Below are 15,969 nucleotides of genomic sequence, written 5' to 3'. Positions count from 1 at the left end.
CCAAATATTTGTCCCATAGACTTAATATATGACCTCAATTATCTTACGTCAAAGGTCGAAATTCAAAAAATAGACGACGTCACAACCTCTAGGATTGTAATTTTGTTCTAGTTTCAAATTTCATGTATATCGGTTGAGGAAAGGCCGTGTACCGTTTGTAAATTGTGCTATTTGAAAAAATGCTAAGAAAGCTTCGCTCACTTTCCAAACTATAAATTGTAGGTATCAGAACAATAAAAATCCAACCAATTCATTAACATACATTTATTAATAAAAAAATACAATTTAATTCAACGTTATTATATTAAATTTTAACCGAACGGATAAAATTGTGTATTTAGGTACTCGTTATTTCATAAATTAGTTACTTTTCAAATTTTATATGAAAAGTTGTTTGAAAACTATGTTCGGTACTTCGAATAGAAATAAAATATTAATATCGTTTAAAATTACTCATAACTTGCAACATTTAAAAACTCGATTTATTACTTTATCAAAAAATAAAATAAAATTATTATCTATTTAATATATAAGTAACTAAAATAGGCGTAAATATATTTAGTGCAAAGACACTAGCACCAAGTATTAGTTACTATTATCGCATTGTAACAAATCTCGAGGATTAGTTAACGCCGTTGATAGCTAAATCGTCTCGCTGTTCGTATGTAGAACGTGGTGCTATTTTCTCACGTTCTTCGTTTCCCGCCAAAAAGATTGCCAGGTGTTCCTGTAAATAATAACAGTAATTTTTCCTTTTCAGGCTAAGGTACTGTTGGGTAATTTACTGAAAAATTTCTAATAGAGGAAATTTTTCCGAAAAAATTTTTGAAAAATTTGAAAAATATAATTCAAAGGCTCATATTATGTTTAAAAATACCCTCATGGAAGAATGGCATAAGTGGAATAACAACAAACATGTTTATTGCTCCATTAGATACAGAAAATTTATTACTCACATCCTCTCCAATTCGAGATTAGATACAGAAAAATATAACCCACAACCTCTCCAATTACGGAGGACATGGGTTATATTTTTCTGTATTTAAACATGTTTGACGTAATTCGTAAAAAAACGAGATTTAAAATGATTGGATAACAGCTAAAAAAGTCTCTACCTCGTATTCGTGCAGTAACTTCAACTTTTGACAGGTGTCAACGTCAAATGTGGAAAAATATCCGGAAAATATTTATTTTTCAGGAGAATATGATTTTTTTCAAAATGGAAATTTTTCCATGACCCACCACTAGACTAAAGAGTCGTAGGTTTGAATTTTTCTTCAATCATTTCATTTTCAGACATTTTTTCGCGGGAAATCGTTATCTTAAGAGAATTGTATATTATCCATTGACTTACGATTATATGGACGTCGGGTCCGCGCTAAAAAGTGTCCGCACTTGTAAGGCGCTAAAATCGTATACAGAGCGCCAAACTCCGCTTTAGTCTTCATTTGTTGGACTGACAGCGCGATACTGCGATGATATTACAATTTAAATTTCGAATAGGTTGACTTGGGACATTTTTTTCGTGGTTTTTGTATTAGACCCGTCGTCCATTTATTTGTAAGTCAATGATATTATCACACAAAATCAATTCAAGAGAAAAATAGCCATTTGGGAATCATAATACGTTCATTGAAGATAGTGATGCGCACGAATTAATATTATTCTGTCAAAAAATAGTGGCCCAAATCAAATATTTCACTATTAAGCCGTACTCAGATGTTCTAAATTATATTGTAAATAATTCACCTAACTTTCCATAGGTTTAATAAACAAAGAGTACCTTGTCATATACATATCGACGCTTGAAACACAAAATGGTATACAAGCGACACTTTTGTTGATATTTAGTTACCTATATATATCGTTTTAATCAGCTAATGTTTCTGATTCCAACGGTATATATAATTCAATATGACCAAAAAGTGTCGCTTATCCCGTTTTGCCTTTCAAGCGTCGATATACTATAAGGCTTAAATAATCACGTGACAACATTGGGTCCGTATTCATTTCGTCTGTGCTGCGTGGCAAATACGCCTCAGTTTTTAAATCATTTTCCTAGAAGACCTGAAGCACTGACTTTGGAAGCTTTGGAACTGATTCTGGAAAGCCATCGATATATATTTAATCGATATGTTAGTTTAGTTTAATTGTTAGTTAGTATAATTTTGAGAACTAGCTCTGGTTGATGAGAACCCAATTTTGGTGACGCGGAAGTTATAGCAGAGCTCATAAACGTTAATGGTTCATTGTGTCCCGGTAATAAGTCAGTTCTAAACAAATCTTAATTTCTTACCAAATATGTCTTGGAGACCGATTGCAGTTGCTGGAGCAGAGCTTGCAGCTTAGCGCGCCAGCTACGCACCTCGGTTATTGCCGTCTCCACTGGCACCGTCTGTCAGTACATAGGTAAGGTCATGATAGCACGCCACACCACCGGATGGATAAGTTTTTAAGTTGATTAAGGTAGTAAGATAAAACATGTAAGAATTATAAAATCAAAAGGAGGCATTATGGAGGCATTGGTCCCTTTTACACAGTCACTCTATCGTGATCAGGAGCGTACAGGATTACGCGCGGGAAAGACTGCACGCGCAATCGTACGCGATTACCTGTTTGGAGTTTTAGAGTGAAGCCAGGTGAGCGTAATTTTGTGAGTTGCATTTTTTGAGTTGCGAGTTTGCACTCGACCGAAATTCGGTTGGAGCGCCAGAAGAACGGATTTTATTCAGTTGCTTTTAAGCGTTTATACGGGGTGTTTGTATCGTAATAGTGTAATGGACCCATTAAAAATAGTATGCATTTATGAAGCATTAGAAGACGATGTTAGAAAAAGAAGCTAGGTACATCCACTCAATATGAAACGATTAAAGTATGGGCAGTTTCATATATTATATACAAGTTTATGTGAACATCCAGATCAATTTGTTAAGTACTACCACATGTCAATATATTTTTATCAAGAATCATTATTATTATTTTCCGTATCGTACATTTTCGCAAGAAACGTCTGTACTCACGCGCATCCTGTAACAAAGTGACCCCTTCCCCCACCCCTACTAGGCTTGTATAGTTCATGAACTACGAACTATTAGGATTATATTCCCTACACTGACCGACATGAACTAGTTCGTCTTGCACGGTTTTAACAGTTCATCGTTCTTTTTAGTTCAGTACGAACTATGAACTGTCTGCGTTGATAGTTCACCTGTCTTTTATACAGTAGGATCGGTGTGAGCGGGACAAATAGCGATCTTTCACTACTTTTAGTACAAGTTCGAGTGGGATGCACGATTGAACGTTGCCAGCTCGTTCTAAGTCTCTTATGACGGCTGTACACACTCGCCTCGAGCCTCTCGGCGAGAGTCTCGAGCGAGAACCTCTCGACGACAGGGTACCGTGTACACACTCGGGGTGTCATTTGGACAGCGGATATCGGCCACGATGGACTTAGAAACTGCTGCTGCCGTTTGTCTTTGTGCTGTTAGTTACTACAATTGCAACTAAATGAACGAGTGTGTACATGCTGAGTACATGCTGAGTCTCGTTTGCCTCGCGAGAGCGAACGAGACCCTTTGACTCGGTCGCAAAAAACCGACACGCGGCCGAGGCGTCCCGAGGCGAGACCCGAGCGGGCGAGACAAGGCGAGAGCATCATGTACACACTCGCTCTCGGTCTGTCTCGGGGTGTCTCGGCGAGTGTGTACAGCCGGCATTATATGTATCTACATTATGTATATAACAAGCTAGCAAAAAAAGTAATCTTTTTTGGTAGGTATCTGAATGTATAATATCAACCTACGTGTACGAGTATATGAAATAGTGGTACCTAAATATTGATTTTTAAACACATCATTCTAACTAAAATTCTTATTTTATAAAAAAAAGGATATTTAGTTAGAATGACAGTCTTTAAACCTGTAAAATATAAAGGAAAATCAAATTGTACCGATTCCATACAAAATGTATTTTTAAATATTTAGTACAGTGTAGTATTGACCTCATAATACTAGAAGTCCGTAGTAGTTCATGTGAATAAAATTACTAGTTTGGAGCGTTCGTTCAACGTCCGAGCAAGGACAAGACGAACTAAATAAGTAAGGAACTAGAAGAACTAAATGAACTACAGGACCGACCTAGTTCAGTTGACCGATTGAACTAACTAGGATCGCTCCCGCTAAGGACCGATCAGACACAAGTCTAACCCCTACCTCTACTCGCGCCAGCCCGTCACACGATGCGACCGAAAGTCAGTCGTGATTGCGTCCGTGAGTCGGCAGAAACTCATTTTGCGTCGTCGTGTGAAACAAACCGTAGTTTCATATCCGAATGCAGCGCGAACTACGCAACTCAAACTAAGCGAATCACAACTCACAAAATTACGTTCGTCTGGGCTCACACTTAAACTAACGTTCTTTCGCGCTGTTGCAACAGAATGAGCGTCCGTGTTACGGTTAAGGGCGCGTTCCCATTATAAATAATTAAATAAAGATATTTGAATTATGTCGTGACGATAGATAGTCATGCAGTTTAAAGTGTCGTAGCTTGTTTAATTAAATGAAATGTCGTTGTGTCCTTTTTGGACGTTAAGACGACAAATTGTCGTGGCAATGGGAAGAGCGAACGACAGCCGTTTAACGATAAATATGACGTGACGACAGATAATCGCATCTTCAAACGATTCTGTCGTGCAAACGACTAGGTGGCTACCGTGAACCGATAAATTGTCGTCACGATCTAGTGGGAACAACTAGACACGATATTCGTTCAACTATAAAATAAACGTTACGATATAATGGGAACTTGCCCTAATGGCACACCCCGGACACTCGATACAACGGTCGAAAGTTATTTACCTACTACTACTACATACAGCAAGGCGCTATCTGTACACGTGCAAATGTGTGCGTGAAGTGGCAAGGTTACCCATCACTTTCTCGTACTATTACGTTACGTGGTCAGAGCGGCAACATAGCGAAAATTCTAAAGCGAATCTGTTATCTAAAATTCTATTAATAGAATCCTAATAATTACACATGTTCATTACGTATTTATATCGATATAATATTATATTTTTCATTAATTCACTAACTAGAATAATATAATCTTCAATTTATTTAAAAGCACTTAAAATGTTATATTTTGGACAGGTACCTTTAAATAAGGTAACCAAAGTATTTGAAATTGAGTGTCTAAGTTTATCATTACCTAGTTAATAAGTAGGTATGTTCACTACGTAATATTTATCGGCAATAGAAATTGAAAATTCGAGAACCCTTGTCTACTAGCTCACGAAGTTATGGCGTCTTAATATATTTATAAAATAAATCTGCATTACATATTACTCTGCACTAAAGAAAACAATAACTGAATGAGTCTCAGACATAAGTTTTTTTTACTTACTTCATTTCATCTTTCAGAAAACAAAAGCAACTCCTCTCTTAATCACGTTTAAATGATTATAAACAGCTGTACACAGCACAATTCACGACCATTATAAATAGAAACCTATAATGATGGTATTATATATGAACGTACAATTTTCGTAATGAATAAATGAAAACTATATTCAAATATCGAACCCGTCTTATGCGAAAACGGCTCACCGATAGCCTTGTTGCCATTCAGTCAATGTGACCGTCAATGTGCGGGGCTTGGTGCGATATCTAATGCTAGGGAGAGGAGGAGAGTGTCCGTTCTCATTACTCTTTTGTTATCTGCTAATGGCGCAGGATAGACCGCGCGCTCGATTGCTGTATCACGCGCGATAGAGTGTCTGTGTAGAGCCCGCTACGAGCACAAATTAATTGCAATCATTAGGCACATGGATATTATGTAACTAGTTATTGTTGGAGTCAGCGAACTGACTAGGCTGCGCCGGGGCCGCGATTCTGAGGTGCAACACTAGCGAACGGTGGAGGAGCCACGGCAAGACCGAGCTCCTCGAATGCGGCGACGGCCTGCACACTACCTTGAGCAAGGCATCCGCTGCAGTGGACACGTGCTTAGTCACCAGGATCCAGCCTTGGCGAACGTTCCTGTAAAAAAAGTGTAGGTAGGGTGATAAAACTAATGATGAAATTGTGTGTAATATAATAAAAGTGTGTGTTCGTCCAGGGAAGTACTGCGACTTTATCTATTTTTGACGCCAAGCGGTAATGTCAGCATTACTATGTTCCGGTTTTGAAGGGTAAGGGTGTTGGTGAAATTACAGGCACATGGGACTTGTAAACTTATGTTTCAGGGTGACGGTAAAGTAGTGCCCCTCAAATCTTTGCGATTTAAAGCTCTGAGTGGCACTGCAACTGTTATGGAGAGGCGTATAGCTTACCATCAGGCGCACTTGTTCGTTCCGTCACTAGATGTTATAACCGACACCCTGAGACATAAGTTGACAAGTCCCATGTGCCTGTAATTTCACCAGCACCCTCTTACCAAAAAACAATAGCTACGGTAATTGGGCTGAGAATATGGAAATGGCTAAGGTACTTAATTAGGCTGAGAACACCGAATGTGAGAATTGCCGTACCGACTGTGAGAATGGCCGTAGTGACATCGTTATTAAATATCAACAATTTTCAAGCATAAAGAAATTATTAAATGCAATCATACCTAGGCAAATCAGTGTGTGTATAGTTGATGAGATGCACGACCTTCCTGGCTGTCTCTCTTGCCAACAGCACCATCAATTCTTCGAGCGTAGCTGGCCTGGCTTGATTCTCTGGCTCGGGTTGGCTCAGTGATGCATAAAGCTCTTTGGCTTTCTTCCATGCCAATACGGGGTCTGTTGCGACCTGGAATTGTGATTCATTTAGTTACCTAAAGATGCGAAGGGTGTACGAGGATATTACCCTGTCTTCTTTTTCACGCAATCTATGGAATACCAGCTACGTACGATACACTGGTTTTGCGTTTGAGTATAAAAATTTCGTTACTTATAATTTCAGCGTGTGTAATTAAAAAAATAATTAAATTAAATAAAATAACAAAAAAATTAAAAACAAAATTAGACTATAACACAGACAGTATTTATGTAATACTAGTAATATAAAATGTCAAATATTGAAATTAAATTATGTAAAGATTTAAAAAGTCGTTAAAAACCAAAAACAAAGATCACAGAAAAATTCGTAAGGTCCGCTAGTTCGTTCCGTGGTTTAGTTGGCATAGCGTCTGTCACGGTTTGCTAGAAGACGTTGGTTTGAATCCAGCCGGATCGAAGGAATTTTTTTTAAGTGTTTGATCTTTGTACTAATAATTATAACAAACTATAATTTAACTACAGAGTACTAACAATAACCGACGTCAAAATGCGTGGAATTACATATACATAGGGCGCACTATAAGTTTCCGGAACTGACCACTTACATAAACAATATTTAAAAAGTAATTACAACATTTGAAAATGGAACTCTGTGGCTGTAGAATACAGTTTATTTCATCTGACTGTCACTTGTTTTTACATTGTGGCGTCATTTTAGAAATTGGTTGTCTACATCACCATGGATTTATCGTGAACATTTTCGTAGTATGATTGTCTACGACTTTAAGTGTAATTCAACAGCTCAGTGGAGCTTCACTCTTTCCATCCGCTTAAAGGAAGCCGATGATTGCTTCTTTTTTTAATAAAACTGGACACGTGGCTACTGTTGCTTTGGAGAATCGTTGTACGGTGAATAGTGATTAGTACACGACCATTGGTTTGCGGAAGTTTTTGACAAACTCCGTAAAAATAACCGTAAACGCCGTATCATCTTGCACCACTATAATGCCAGTTCTCACACGGCCAGACAGACAAATGAATTTTTGAAGGTGAACAATGTTGATCTTATGAGCTATCCCGCGTACAGTCCCGAGCTGGCACCTTGCGACTTTTATTTATTTCCAAAAATTAGGGACCAGTTACGCGGTCAACGATTTTCATCGCCTTAAGAGTGTCGAAGAGTACGAAAAATATGTTTCAGAGATTGTCACGGAAGAGTGGCATAAATGTTTTCAAAATTGGTTCATTCGTATGAGAAAATTTTGAGAAACAATAAATTCATTTTTGACCATTTATAGTATTTTTTCTCATTCATTCCGGAAACTTATAGTGCGCCACACGTATTTGAAAAGTTTTATTGAAATCGGTTACCGGAAAACGCGCGAAACCGAATTCATCCCCTAGTTTGCCACCCTTAGAGGTGGAATATATTCTTAAAATTTAAATGGGACCACTGCTGAGGTACAACAAAAAAAAATCATCAAAATCGGTTCACAAATCCCGGAGTTATCGTGTAACATACATACCTACAAAAACAAATACAGTCGAATTGAAAACCTCCTCCTTTTTTTTGAAGTCGATTAAAAATAATGGAATAAACACTCAGAAAAAATTCGTTCGATCCGGTCGGATTCGAACCGACGTCTTCTTGCATACCGTGCCAGACGCTATACCAACTAAGCCACGGAACAAACCAACGGACCTCACGAATCTTTCTATGTGCTTGCGTCGTGTCTTTGTACTTGGTCTTTCAACGACTTTTTAGTCGTAGCGCCATCTATGAGAAATCTATTACAGATTTATCACCCAGTTAGTACCTTTACAGCTACAAGTCCTAGCGAGAGATGTCGCTATTCACTGTATTCATTAATTTTTTTTTTAATTACTTTTTTTTTAAATTTTTATAATAATAATTGAATATCAATTCAATAAAAATTTAATTAATGATTGAATAATTTCACAAAAATAATTGAATATCATGGTAGTTCAAACATAGTGACACTCAATTTAAAACTAAAAAATTAAATTATTGTTAAAAAATAGTTGAATGAAAGCTAATTTAATTTGTTACTTACCAGCTCAGCAACGTAGGCGAGCACATGGATCTGTTCCTTAATAGCTTTGGCTTCGGCCAGGGCCTGCCGGGTGAGCCTCCGCTGCAGCTTCCTCTTTAGCCTAGCACCGTGCTGCACAGCTTGTGCTGCTTTTGCCCTTCCCGAATCGCCGTTTGCACCGTCCACAGCGTCTGCACTCGTCACTATGATCACCACTATTGTGAGGTTTATGATACTGCTTTGTTAACCGAAGCAAAAACGCCTTAATAATCTTAAGCATCGTTCAAAAAATACAAGAAAACGGTATTGTAGATGCATCATTAGGGAATCAGTTATATAGTGTTGTATTTTTTAAAACAAGCTTTCGTTCCATAGGCCATATTTACATCGGTTAACTAGTCATTAATGTTCTAATTTATTAATGTACTCCATAGCCGTCGTAAATATTTTTTCTTAGATCTCACTAATAATTAGTCATGTTAGACTAAATAATTTAACCACCAATTAGGCAATATCAAACAAATAAAACAAGTGACTCATTTTGTAGGATATGTCTACCTAATTATAAAGTTTTCCGCTAATTTGTCCCTATTATATCACAATTATCGGGCATAAATGGCCAGAGTCCATCCATGCAGACAGACCAGTGATATCAGTCCTAATTTGTCACCACACGATAACGACCAGACAATATAAATATTACATTTGCTGGAACATTAGCTTCCGTACGAAGTCCGGGAACAAAACCTAACAAAAGACTATCGACTCTATGCACTTAACAATAAAATTGTCAAAAAATTATGCAAATAGTTAAACATCCTTCTGATAACATGGTGGTGGCCCCGATACGCGGTTAGTAATTAGACACTATGCAGACAAAGTGGGGTTACAATACAACAAGACAAAATAGGGTTCAAAGTTCTAAGCTATCTTACTTTGTAACCTACAATAATTGTTAGATATTTAAAGAATATTGTTTAACTTTATTATATTTAGACGCAGTGGCGGAGTTGCCCTAAGACCACCTTAGGCCCGGGCCTAGGACGAGATTTTAGGGGCGGCCAATCGTGACAAAAAATTCACTGATGGTAACAAGAAATAACTCAAAGTACCTAAATATTCTAAAGGCTGACGCACTTTATGGCGGGCCGCACTGCACCGCATCGTAAAACTATAATTTGCCTAAATCACTTTCGTACATTTGAGAGAGACAGGGGCGACTGGTACTGACTATGTAGTCATGAGGCCTGGGGCCTAGGCGGCCAAGACTGCAAATCCGCCACTGTTTAGTCGTGTACAAGTATTTACTGTCTTTTACTCACCATCAGCAGTATCCTGGTTATCAGGGGGCAGATACTTGTCGACGTACTTGTCAGCGGTGGTAAGGGCTCGGTCGAGAGCTGTAGCGGTGACGGCGGTGACGCGGGAGTCCAGCACTGCCGCGCCCAGCTGTTTTACGGAGTCAGCTCGACGAAGAACGTAGTGGCGAGTTTCGGAATACATCTACACAAATAAAAAATATCGATTTGTTTTTGGAAGCTAAGATCAAAAAGTTATATTTAGATAGATTCAAAATACAATGTCAAGGGATAATATGGTCGTCAACAATAATAATGAACATAAAATAAAGTAATATAAATAACTACTGCCTGCCTAAATACAACGAAGTCAAGTGAAACAAAAATTACAATTGTTTCAAAAGAAACTCATCGACACTGTAGAATTCATTATCCAATAAAAGGAGTTTTAGTCATAAAAAAACGTTTCGTCGTTTGTAACACTTTTCAGGTTTGTAGGTAGATGTTCATAGAATCGGGGACCTATTATTACCCGCGTATTTCTCGTTGCGAATTCGGTACGGTAGGCAACGGATTTTAGTTTTGCAGCGCTTATCTAAGTATGTACGAGCCTTGACTAATGAAATACTAAACCAGGTTTCCTTTCGTATATTATAATTATATAACATGCCATAGGCCACTTTAAATAAATATAAAACACAACCAACACAGTATACTCGCTTAATGGAATTAAAATTATTATTTTCACGTGTCAACTTACAGCCTGAGGAGGCAGGTAGATTGAAGGAACTCTTTCCCCAACAGCATCTAGAGACTTGCAGAGGAATCTGTCGAGCTGGTGGATGGGGGACTCAAACAGCTGCACGGCGGGAAGGGCCAGCTGCACGCCAGTGGCTAGCGACTTTTCGCTAAGGGCCAGGTACCAGCGAATCAAGACATTGGACTCCTGGGCAATAAATATCAATTGTCAACAGAATATTTAGTAATTTCCAACTAAGGCTTAGGTAAATTATAACTTACTCTGATTTTGCGGTACAAATTCTCTGTGATTTCAATGCCGGAACCTACAATAGGTATGGCGGCAACCCTGGAGACTACCTCCAGCTGTGGAAGCCCTGATTTCTTTACGTTTGTCACTGAAATTAACACCATAAGTAAATCAATTGTTGCTATTTATTCCCTATTTTGTCCCTACCTACTGACTCTTGAGATAGGAAGTTCCTGGGAGACTACGAGCTCCCCGGTAAGACCAGGGTACGGCGATCTTAGTAGCGGTCTAGCCGCGGGCCGGAAGCGAGGAGACGCGCGGGGTACGTGAGTAACCCTTTAAGTCGGAAGCTATGTCCGGACATTGTCGCAGGACACTGCGACCGGCATCTCCGGCACTAGCCCGGACAACTAGTGGAGGATGAGCTAGACTTCGTCCGGTCCCTCCAGCTGCATAGGTTTCGGGAAATGAGGCGTAACGCTTCGGCGTCTGGAGGTGAGCAAGCCTACAACTGCGCCACCAAAGTGGAGATTTGGTAGTGGATTTTAGAGTCAACGGCTTAGCGATGGCAACCGTTAGTTCCGCAATGCGCAACGGGAAGCGAGCGTGCCTGCAGCTCCGGTCCGATCTATCTGGAAAATAGATATTGTACGTACACTCGGAGCAGCTCACCAAGGCACTGAAGCCTTTTGACAACCGGATGAAGTCTGGGCAAACAGGCTGATCTGGTCAGGACCTTCCCTGTGCTTGCACTGCCTATAGTGCCCTTCTGGTATAGGTACCCTAAGGGTCGGTAAAGAGGATCACTACAAGTATAATCAAAACTTATGTAGAGAGGAACGGGGTTGTTGCTATTTATAGGATTCAAGAATAAATACATCAGCACCTTACGTGAATGGCGTATAGTATAGTATAGATGTAACAACAATACGCAGTCTTACTGCCTTATCCGACACGAAGAGTCCATAAATAAGTAAGTATACTATCATAACGTTTAAGTAATTCTATTATATTATGACTTCATCTTTAAAGAAAGTGCACATCGCATGTTCGAGCTATCGAAATAATGTAGAAAATGGACCAGAGGTCAATTTTAAATCAAAACACGGCTTATCTCTTACGTACACACCAGAATATTTATTGCATAGGTAAAATAAGAATTAATGTTTTTAAAATCTAAATTTAGGTATTGACGTAGGTAGTAATAATTTTTTTTAATATTCATAATAATTACTCTTACTGGCAAAACGTAACAACGAATACAAATTCAGTAAGTACGTCACTAAAAATATATACAAACTAACCTAACCTGCTGCAATCTTTGGCGCGAATTTAAAGTTAAAGGACGCTAAAACGCCAAATTAAACATTTTCAATTAAGATTACGTGGAGCTCGTTATACCTGTACCATTTACCGATTGTTATACGGATTTATGCAACGATATGACAATTATTTATTTATTTATTTATTTATAAAGCATTGGCTTCAGAATTATCAGCTTAATGGTAACAAGTAATCAAGTAACGCACAACGTAATATATATAAAGTAAAAATTAATTCGTGTAAAAAATGTAACTATTAAAACCCGCCATATTGTCAAACTAATTTTCAAAAAAACTGATATGACAAACCTATGGAAAACTTTGTGGAAGAAGGATCAAGGTATAAAAGGCAAATGTAAAAAAAGAGAAAAAAGGAAAAGGAAGCATATAAAAAGAAATACCCACTAAGCCGTGTTCAAAATTCAACGTCTTATTAGCAAGTGAACTAAGTGATTTAAGTGAAAGTGAAAACATGAAAGAAAAACAAAGGCTACTTAAAAAACTTATTTTTTTTTTCATTCTACAAGTACGTTAAAAACACAATAGAAAATATTTAATGAGGATCCTGAAAACTAAGTGAACCTGGCTCAAAGGACATCCAAGCCAAAAATTGTAATAAAAAAATCTGACCTGCTAGAGCTTCAAAATGGCCACCATAAAGACAACAATTTCTCGCGAAAAAATGTCAGTAAATTAAATAATCGACGAAAAATTGGAATCTAAGACCTGGCATATGGCCAATTGGAATCATCTGGAATATGGCCTTAGCCTGCCCCGAAGGAAGAGAATTGTTTTAACCTAACCTAATTTTTGTAATATTCTCAAATTAAAAATTTCGTGATTTCTAGTATAAGTTAACTTTGCTGCTATTAATTCATAAGGCAGCTTCCCCTGTATCTGCTTTACCTTTCGGTGGTGGCCCTTGGCTTTTTTCAACGGCTTGTAAGTATGCTTCGGCTTTTCGTGCGATTGCACCTTTCGTTCTTTTTACACCAACAGTACAAGTTCCGTTGAAAGATTTCTTGTACACGTCATCCTTTCCCGCCATTTTCGTCACTGTGATTTGCGTGCGGTATTCCAAAGGCATTCGCCTAGGCTGTTAGGTTATGTTTATTAAAGTTCTTTTAAAATTATTGTTACAAATATCAAATAAGTGGACTTGTTGTCAGCTAATTTCACCGTTTACGACTGAATGCGAAACGTGTTCGATGATTTATTTATTATACTTATTGCCCAAAGGTTATCTCGATGTAAAAATGTTGGGAGTTACTTGTATTTACGTAAATTGTGATTTCAAATACAAATTAAAATAAATAGGTCATCGCCAATATTGGAAATGACACAACTATGCTCCATTCACTGTTCTCATCTTAATTACTACATTTAATTGATAAAAGTGTCTAAACAACACAGTTAATCATGGTGGTTATTCATACCTTATCGTGTATGATTGACACTCGTTTTAAAAATAATTATGTTTCTTTTATGCCGCGCCAATGTTATAGGCAGATAACGGAATGACTAAAAAAACTTACATGTTGTAAATACTTATAATATTTATTCGGTGGCTTTTCAGAAATCGAAATAAATGCAACATTTTTTACTATCACGATTTTCATCATTGACTTACAATTATATGGACGTCGGGTCCGCGCTAAAAAGTGTCCGAACTTATAGGGCGTTAAAATGGTATACAGAGCGTCATTCACGCTTTAGTCTTCGTTTGTTCGACTGACAGCGAAGCAAACAAAATTAGACAGTACAGCGACGACATTACAATTTAAATTCAACGTTTTAGCTTTTTCATATTCCTTTACATGTCACTACGTTTAAATAGGTTGACTTGGGACATTTTTTTCGTGGATTTTGTATTAGACCCGTCGTCCATTTATTTGTAAGTCAATGATTTTCATATACTTTTTTGTGAAAACTCTCCACTTTCAATAGATTTGTTAAGGATGATTTAGTAACGGTAGAGCTCCTTGTGAAAGAGTTCGCCCGGGAAGGTTCTACCACCTTACCTATTTCTACCGCCAAGCAGTAATGTCAGCATTAATGTGCTTTGGTTTTGAAGGGTAAAGGTGCTGGTGAAATTACAGGCACATGAGACTTGTCAACTTATGTCTCAGGGTAACAGGCACAGTTTCAGTGCCCCTCAGACCTTCGTGATTTAAAGCTCTTAGTGGCACTGCAACTGTTATAGACAGGCGTGTAGTTTACCACCAGGCATACGACTTGTTGATCCCGTCACTTGATATTATAAAAAGAAAGATGGCATTACGGCAAAAAAGTCGTTAAAACCAAAAATAAAGTACTGCAAAAAGCACATAGAGAAATTCGTAGGGTCCGCTAGTTTGTTCCGTGGCTTCGTTGGAATAGCGAAAGCTCTGATATGGCGGGGTCTCTGGTTCGAGTCCAAAGAATTTTTCATTGTGTTTGTTCGATTTTTATACCATTATATAATATTTAATAACCGAAATTAAAGTTATCTTCTAAAATCAAATCGGAATAAAGTGTATAAACTTTATTTAATAAAAACAGATAATATATAGATAATAAATTTACAACCTTAAAGATCAGCCTTCGTCAATAGGTACTATAATACTAAAACAGGAATTTACAAGTTCCCACTGTACTGGCTGCATTACCTCACTGGAGGGCAATAGACACCTGATGAACCAACAATGTCCCAGAGCGGTTATCGCAGCCCCTAGGTCGGCAACCCAACGTTGTAAATAAGTCTCAAACTTCCGAACTCCAGGACCTCGCAATACCGGTACGAAATCGTACATATTACAGTTATAATAAGAGCAAGTAGAGCAACTCCTGCCTGCTCGGCGCGTAAATTTTTTTAAATTAAGTTCCATCCACTGAAAATCGCGTCACAGTCTTTACTAGGCTGTGACGCGATTTTACGCACGCATGTGACGCATTAGCTGAGTGGATCCTTTTCCATATGCCACAGCCGCACACGTGACATTTATTCAAATTAAATGTTTTGTAATCTCAGTACAGAGTACTAAAAAAACCGACCTCAAATGTACGTGGAATTACGTCTATTTGCTAAGTTTCAATGAAATATCCCCTAGTTCGCCACTATACAGGACTTGATACTGGAGATAATAAAAATAGGTTCTCACTAAGACACTACTCAAAGTATTTCGAGAGAAAAACGCCTTGAATTGGAGAAATAGCAAAATCAACTAAATAATTGCTAAAAGTAATTGCTCCTAAATTAAAGTTAGGCGCTATTTATAAAAATGACTCTTCATGCGTGAACAGCCACCCTTTGAGGTGGATGATTTTCTTCAAAATGAAATGGGACCACTATGGAAATACCCCCTTTCCAACAAAAAAAAGAATCATGAAAATCGATTCACAAATACCGGAGTTATCGCGTAACATACATACAAAAAAAAAGAAAAAAAGAACATACAGTCGAATTGAGATCCTCCTCCTTTTTTGAAGTCGGTTAAAAATAACTTACTTAAAAATATTGCACTTATTAATTAAGAAATACTCTTGCAAGACAGTGACAGTAAAA

At 37.8% G+C, this 15,969-nt stretch overlaps 1 protein-coding gene across 3 annotated transcripts in view; it reads right to left on the bottom strand.

Annotated features, from left to right (window-relative positions):
* Positions 1–527: 527 nt before the first annotated feature.
* The window catches only part of LOC113237753 (lipid storage droplets surface-binding protein 1), a 29,995-nt gene continuing 14,553 nt past the window's right edge, over positions 528–15,969 (bottom strand). Inside the window, exons 1-9 of one of the 3 annotated variants that reach the window (XM_026474384.1) lie at positions 13,332–13,588; positions 11,136–11,251; positions 10,876–11,061; positions 10,140–10,320; positions 8,839–9,032; positions 6,613–6,794; positions 5,972–6,038; positions 2,297–2,395; positions 528–727 (exon numbers count right to left, since the gene is read on the bottom strand). In XM_026474384.1, coding sequence (XP_026330169.1) covers positions 623–727; positions 2,297–2,395; positions 5,972–6,038; positions 6,613–6,794; positions 8,839–9,032; positions 10,140–10,320; positions 10,876–11,061; positions 11,136–11,251; positions 13,332–13,512 — 1,311 coding nt within the window. In that variant the 5' untranslated portion in view covers positions 13,513–13,588 and the 3' untranslated portion in view covers positions 528–622. Of the gene's footprint in view, positions 728–2,296; positions 2,396–5,971; positions 6,039–6,612; positions 6,795–8,838; positions 9,033–10,139; positions 10,321–10,875; positions 11,062–11,135; positions 11,252–13,331; positions 13,589–15,969 lie in introns of those variants that run through there. The other 2 variants (XM_026474385.1, XM_026474386.1) reach the window with 2 other exon arrangements.

This window comes from Hyposmocoma kahamanoa, unplaced genomic scaffold, assembly GCF_003589595.1.
Source record: "Hyposmocoma kahamanoa isolate Upper Pololo Valley unplaced genomic scaffold, ASM358959v1 94, whole genome shotgun sequence".
NCBI classification, from domain to species: domain Eukaryota; kingdom Metazoa; phylum Arthropoda; class Insecta; order Lepidoptera; family Cosmopterigidae; genus Hyposmocoma; species Hyposmocoma kahamanoa.
The sequence above is the reverse complement of the archived record's forward strand: the minus strand, read 5'-3'. Positions and strand labels throughout refer to the sequence as shown.